The 6594-nt window shown below is 33.0% G+C and overlaps 1 protein-coding gene across 1 annotated transcript; it reads right to left on the bottom strand.

The window, feature by feature from the left end:
• Window positions 1–4066: 4066 nt before the first annotated feature.
• Window positions 4067–5467, bottom strand: LOC112504099 (acetylserotonin O-methyltransferase-like). Its single transcript, XM_025108060.1, has 2 exons — window positions 4700–5467; window positions 4067–4460 (listed from the first exon to the last, which is right to left on the bottom strand). Exons 1-2 carry the CDS (start codon window positions 5465–5467, stop codon window positions 4164–4166), a joined length of 1065 nt encoding a protein of 354 aa, XP_024963828.1. The 3' UTR covers window positions 4067–4163.
• Window positions 5468–6594: the final 1127 nt, after the last annotated feature.

Below are 6594 nucleotides of genomic sequence, written 5' to 3'. Positions count from 1 at the left end.
GTAAGCCCGTGTTTGACTTTAAGGATCATTATGTCATTGCCATTGGTCGAAAAAAATTATTGTTAAGCTCAAACATAGTTTTTAAGTGTCTGGATCGTAAAATTCATTTAACTCACTCACTCAAGAATTGGAGGGCAGTGGTCCGCCGGCAAGCTCATTCTGATCTTGGACGCAGTATATTGGGTTCCTGAAGCACCACACTTTTGAGAGCTAGACCAAACTTTCTTATCTGGCTTCCAGTCTACTAAGGACAGCTAGCATGGTCGAGCTTTTTCCGATTGTTCTTGGTCCATCAAATAGAATATTTGGTGGTATATCGTATAATAAGATCAAGGTTGTACGTGAATCTGACTCCTCAATCTTTCTACCCGGAGGGAGTCAAGTGGCTAAGCCTTTAATCCTGATTTTCATTGGTTTTTCCAACGAAACAGTGAAAGATGTTTTATCGACCACATATCTTTCCGGCTAAGGAACAGATGAAGACCTTTGACCTGGGCTGGGGAGGGATTGGGGTCGCAGGAAATAGCATCTATCTAGCCTGCATATTCATGGAACTCAATCTCATTTAGAAAGCCTTCTCTCTATCTGGTTGTTGATCCAACCTTGTAAAACTCTCATTGTCTTTAATAGAACTTTTTGAGTTACACATTAACATGTTTTTAGCCCACAAAGCGTAGCATAGTTAGTTCTTGTGTCGCATGCTTAGACAAATATAGTTAGTTCCGGTGTCGCATGCTTAGACAAATATAGTTAGTTCCGGTGTCGCATGCTTAGACAAATGTAGTTAGTTCCGGTGCCGCATGCTTAGACAAATAGGTAGTTGTAACACCCCATTTCACATTTGCATATAATCCACATATTTTATATAACATGAAATTCAAATAATTGCAGACTGATCCAAAATGTACAACTTGTTACATTACAAAAGTAGCTATAAATTTTTTCCATATACACCCAATACAAAACTTGTAAATATAACAAGTTCTCAGGTACAAGTAATACATCTTCCAAAAATCTACACATGTAATGCAATCATGATCCCTTTACATTTTTCCATTTCCATTTTCTTCTGATTGTGCTCAACCTGTAATACACATTTCCATTATCTTTTGTCGGTTCTGAGCTGTTTTTATTCTTTCTCAATTTGATCTATCTTTTTAGTTGTTATTTGAACAATCTCCGGACCAACCAACTGCTTCTCTCTCACTTCATTCCAATACAATGGCGTTATGCACTTTCTGCCATACAAAATCTCATACGGTGTCGCTTGAATGTTAGAATGGTAACTATTGTTATAAGCAAATTCAATCAAATGTAGATGATTCTCCCAAGATCCCTCAAAGTCGATAATACAAGCTCTCAACATACCTTCGAGTATCTAAATTGTTATTTCACTCTACTAGTCAGTCTGGGGGTGATACGTTGTACTCAACCGAATTTGAGATCCCATGGCTTTTTGAAAGCTCTCCCAAAACTTCGAGGCAAACCTGTTGTCACTATCTGAGATGATTGACAAGGGAACACCGTGACAAGTCACTATTTCCTCGATATAAACACCACAAACTGATACACAAACTCCATGAAACTATCTTTTTCTTTTTTTAAGGGCATTATTGTCTTTATTCTTATTTTTCGTTCATGAACTGATACATAAACACCACAAACTGATACACAAACTCCATGAAACGATACATGAAACAATAAAGTTGATCCATATCGATAATTATCACTTCCAATTAAAACGGTTAATAGAGATAATTCATTAAAAATTCCGAGATTTTACTTATTTATAAGAAATAACCATTCCTTAAAGACGTTTGCTATTGATAAACTTAAAAAAACAGATTTAAATAATTACCTAAATTACCTAAAAATAAGAATAAAGACAATAATGCCCTTAAAAAAAGAAAAAGATAGATTTATGTGATCGGTTGGTTTGAGTTTGTACTTGGTTGCAAAAGATTGCTCACGTCCCCGTCTCTCTCTCTCTCTCTCTCTCTATATATATATATATGTATGTATGTATGTATGTATGAATATTTACCTAAATTATCTAAAAAAGGATAAAGACAATAGTGCCCTTAAAAAAGAAAGGAAAAGATATATTTATGTAATTGGTTGATTTGAGTTTGAACTTGTTTGCAAAAGATCACTCATTTCTCTCTCTGTTACTTTTCACTCGGAAGGAGAGAAGGGGGGGGGGGGAGGTTCATTAATTTGAGAAATGGGAAGTATTTGAGAAGCAAAGAAGTTATCCTAACTCTTCATCTAGTCAACATTTACGGTTTTGACAGAGAAGCACCGAATAATTTCTCGCATGGATATGTGAATGATAGAGGGGTGGTTTTGTAGCTTTTATAAATAGGCACAAACGGGTTCATATGTGAACCCGTGATGTATGAACTCGTTAGTTAGTTCACACCCGAACTAATTAATTGATTCACATATGAACCCRTGGGTTCATAAGTGAATCATTTAATTAGTTCATATGTGAATCATTTAATTAGTGCATGTTTGAATTACAAGAGTCCATATATTAATTTGTTAATTAATTYATATGGGTTCATATGTGAATCAGTTAAAATAATTCATATGTGATTTACACGGGTTCACATATGAATATATAGTTCATATATGAATCACACGGGTTCACATATGAATATATAGTTCATATNACACGGGTTCACATATGAATATATAGTTCATATATGAATCACACGGGTTCACATATGAATATATAGTTCATATGTGAATCACACGGGTTCATATATGAACCTATTTACGGTCTATTTGTAAAAGTTACAAAATTACTTCTTCTATTTTTTGCATAACCGCAAATTTTGACTAGTGTAAAGCTGCAGTTCTTGACCAGTCAAATCCGATCTTAACCGTATGAAGCGCTATGATCATTTTTTTTACTTCTCAAATATTTATCACTTCTTAAAATAACTTATATATATATATATATATATATATAGAGAGAGAGAGAGAGAGAGATATGTATGTATATGCATATTTACACACACACAAGGCCACATTTAAGAGAAATAAATTAATCACCAACTATCGAACATATTTTAAAAATATATATGATTTTGCATGTTTGTTAAATTATAAACATTCCGAAAGGWGAGATGCTTTGGTTAAATATTTAAAATACAAAATAAATTAAAAAGTAAAGTTTAATTTGATCCCTAATGTTTGTAATTAATGTATATTATTTTAAACTTCAAAAACTCGAATTTSATCCCTCATATTTATYAATTTCTAGCGGATTTCRTYCCTCCCACTTACAGATGTCAACCTTTCCCGTTAAATCCAGATTAATGAGTGATCTTTTAGTCATTTACCTAATTTTTTGTTAAAATTACAAAAATATTATATATATATATATATATATAGGGGCTTAATCATTTGAGAACTCATTAAACTATGATAACCTTAAGAATTTATACATCATATTTTATTTCATATTATTATTTTTTTCTATCCAGGTATACTGTTTAATGTATTAATTAACATATATTTGTTTCACAATGTGTTTGTTTTATATGTATTCATTTCTCAAAGTGAAACATTTTTACGTGTATTTTCTAATTCACAAACACGTGAAAAAGGTTCACATTGTGTGAATCGAGCACATATGATTTGTGAAGCAAACACATTATGAAAAAAAATATGTGTTAACAATATTCTAAATCCTAGTTTTAGATGAAAAAATATTATATGAAATAACACATAATGCACAAGTTTTTAAGGTTATCACAATTTAACGGGTTCTAAAAAAAAGTCCCCTATACACACACTAATGCATGTAGTCATCGAAATTTATTAACATATATGCATCAATTATATGTTAACTAGCAAGATTTTAATAACAATTTATCATTTTTACCGGCCTTTGTATATATCACGTACACACTAAAATTAATATTATATTGTCGAGTATAACACTTTATAACTTGATAAGTGAAAAACTATTAAAATGTATAATTTTTAGCATCATTGTTACTAAGTTATTACATATGGATCAAAAACTTTTATTGGAGAACAATACAACATTATAAAGGTACAAAATAAAGATCCAATTTCCAGCACCACAGTGATATAAATTCGTTCTTGAAAGCATTGATAGTTTGAAAAACAAACTGAAGGTTTGAGACTCAAGGGTAAACTTCAAAAACTGAAAGATAATTTCGAATCTTTTTTATTGTGTAACGAGTAAATTCAGCCTCATGAAACAAGTACGACCATTCTTCCAAAGTCCGCTCCTTTCCATTAYTTATTAGAGCCATCATCACCATATCAAGCAACAATCCCATCTCTTTGAACTCATCATCTTCTTTATGTCCTATAATCGTGTCTACGATAATCAACTTTCCTGTATCTTGAGGAATAGCCGCTCGACAATTTTTTAGTATGTCAATGCATTTTTCATCTGTCCAGTCATGTAGTACTTTCTACAATAGTAAAGCAAAACCATCATACGAAATATAATTACATAACATTATACATGGTGTGGCCTGATAAGAACAAGGTAGAAATCGGCAAAAACAACCTACTTACAAAAGTTTTGCTTGCAAGTGTTACAAAGGTAATATAGAAAAAGGATGCATGCATAGATTATTTGCATTACTTAAAGCAAGCGTCAATATTAAGAATTTTCAAGAAACTAAATACTTTAGATGATAGGACTTACCAACAAATAAGTGGCATCAGCTTTTGGAACATGATCAAACATATTGCCTCCAACATGTTCAACACCTATAGATGTAGGAGCCACCGAAACCACATGAGGGAGATCATAATTGATCCCTTTGATCCAAGGACAAGTTTCCACAATACACCGTAGAGCCGTCCCATCACCACCACCAACGTCCACCATCGTCTTTAACCCTTCAAATACCTCTGGACAACCTTCAATCACCGCTGCCACCTCCACCCGAGTAGCACATGCCATTGCATTGTTAAAGAGATTACTGTGATCAGGATTTTCCGAATTAAATCCCCATAAATCCTTGCCATGTGTTGCCTCAAAAGGAAACTTCCCATTACCCAAAACCCAAGCACTTAGTTTGTGCCATGGAGCCAACATGATGGGACTGTTCCCTAAGAGCACCAAGTCAACCATGGTATTTTTTCCATGCCTTGTTAGAAGTCGAGACAAAGGGGTTTGAGCGTAACCAATAGATGTTTTAGATAATGGTTGCTCTTGAAAAATCTTATAGTGGATCAAGAACCTCATTATCCGATACAACACAGACTGGGAACACTCGAGCTTTGACGCAAGTTCGGCAAGCGTCATTGGAGTTTCATGGTTCTCGAGGATATCGGGTATCCCGAGATCAATGGAACACTTGACCAGAGCCATGGGAATAAAACCAGAAATATATTTCCATAGTTCTTGTTGRGCYGCTKYTTCYTCTTCTTTGGAAGKAATTCTCTTCTCTTTATTCTCTGTGGCCATTTTTCACTCAAAATGAATGCAAGAATATGAGAATCGAATGCCCTTTAAATAGCAAAAAAGCTTGCAGGTTGGGATTTTATTTAATTTGTTCATTTTTCATTTAGGTGTTGGATATTATTTTCATCTACCTTAAATCATTTCATTTATTTGATTTTTTTTACTTATTCCCTTTAATTAGTAATTTTATAGTTGGTTTAATTAGATCTTATAGTTTCCTTAAATGCATTAGGATTTCTCTTTCTTCTCCTATAAGATAAATTATTTAATGGAAGTTTATGAATTGATAAGTGATTAAGTTTGAGTTTTCTGGTCCATCCTTAACATCACATACAACGAAAACCATTAGTAGCTAGTCATAAATCGACAAAGAACTATAAAGTGACAAACAAATAAGCTTGCAACCAAGTAAGTTGAATTCATAATCTGTATTACTTAAAATTTCATACAATGTCAATACTATACACACACAGAGAGAAAAAAGAGGGGGAAGATCAAACGAGAAGACAATTAATTTGCAAAAAGCCATAAATTTGAAGATCAGTTATAACTTTTTACTATAATTAACATATTTTTTTACTTATATACATTTAATATAAACTGTTTCGCTGGTTCTAGCCATACACAACTAGTAGAGAAGGTAGTAACATTCAAAATGCAACATTTGGTGTTTTTTGCAACTTGACCTCTAAAGTTTTAGATTTTATGATTGATCCAAAAGTAAATAACCAAAATCTCAAATTTATCCCTTAATTAATGTACAAATATTTAAGATTTGTGAATAGAAAGAAATTAAATAAGGGTAAAGATGTCATTTGTTTAACAAAAAAGTATAATAATTATGCATGTGTAAAAATGTATGCATTTCAATTGTGGAGATTCAAATGAGGTGACTCTGGTCTATTCGCGAAGCGGGTGGTTGTCCTAGGATTAGTCGGCTCGCATATCGGGTTGGATATCCAAGTTAACCCAACAAAACTCAACCCGAGGTAAGCCGACACATAGTTGATACAAAACTATGTCAAACCACATCTATTGGGTTAATTAGGGTCATTTGAACCCAACCCCAACTCGATGAACCCAATGCCTTTCTATACTATGGATTTAATAGGATTCTTAAGTCCTTGATT

This window comes from Cynara cardunculus, unplaced genomic scaffold (assembly GCF_001531365.2).
Source record: "Cynara cardunculus var. scolymus isolate 2C unplaced genomic scaffold, CcrdV1 Un_Scaffold_4610, whole genome shotgun sequence".
In the NCBI taxonomy this organism is placed as follows: domain Eukaryota; kingdom Viridiplantae; phylum Streptophyta; class Magnoliopsida; order Asterales; family Asteraceae; genus Cynara; species Cynara cardunculus.
Note: the sequence above shows the minus strand (reverse complement) of the source record. Positions and strands in the feature narration are given on the sequence as shown.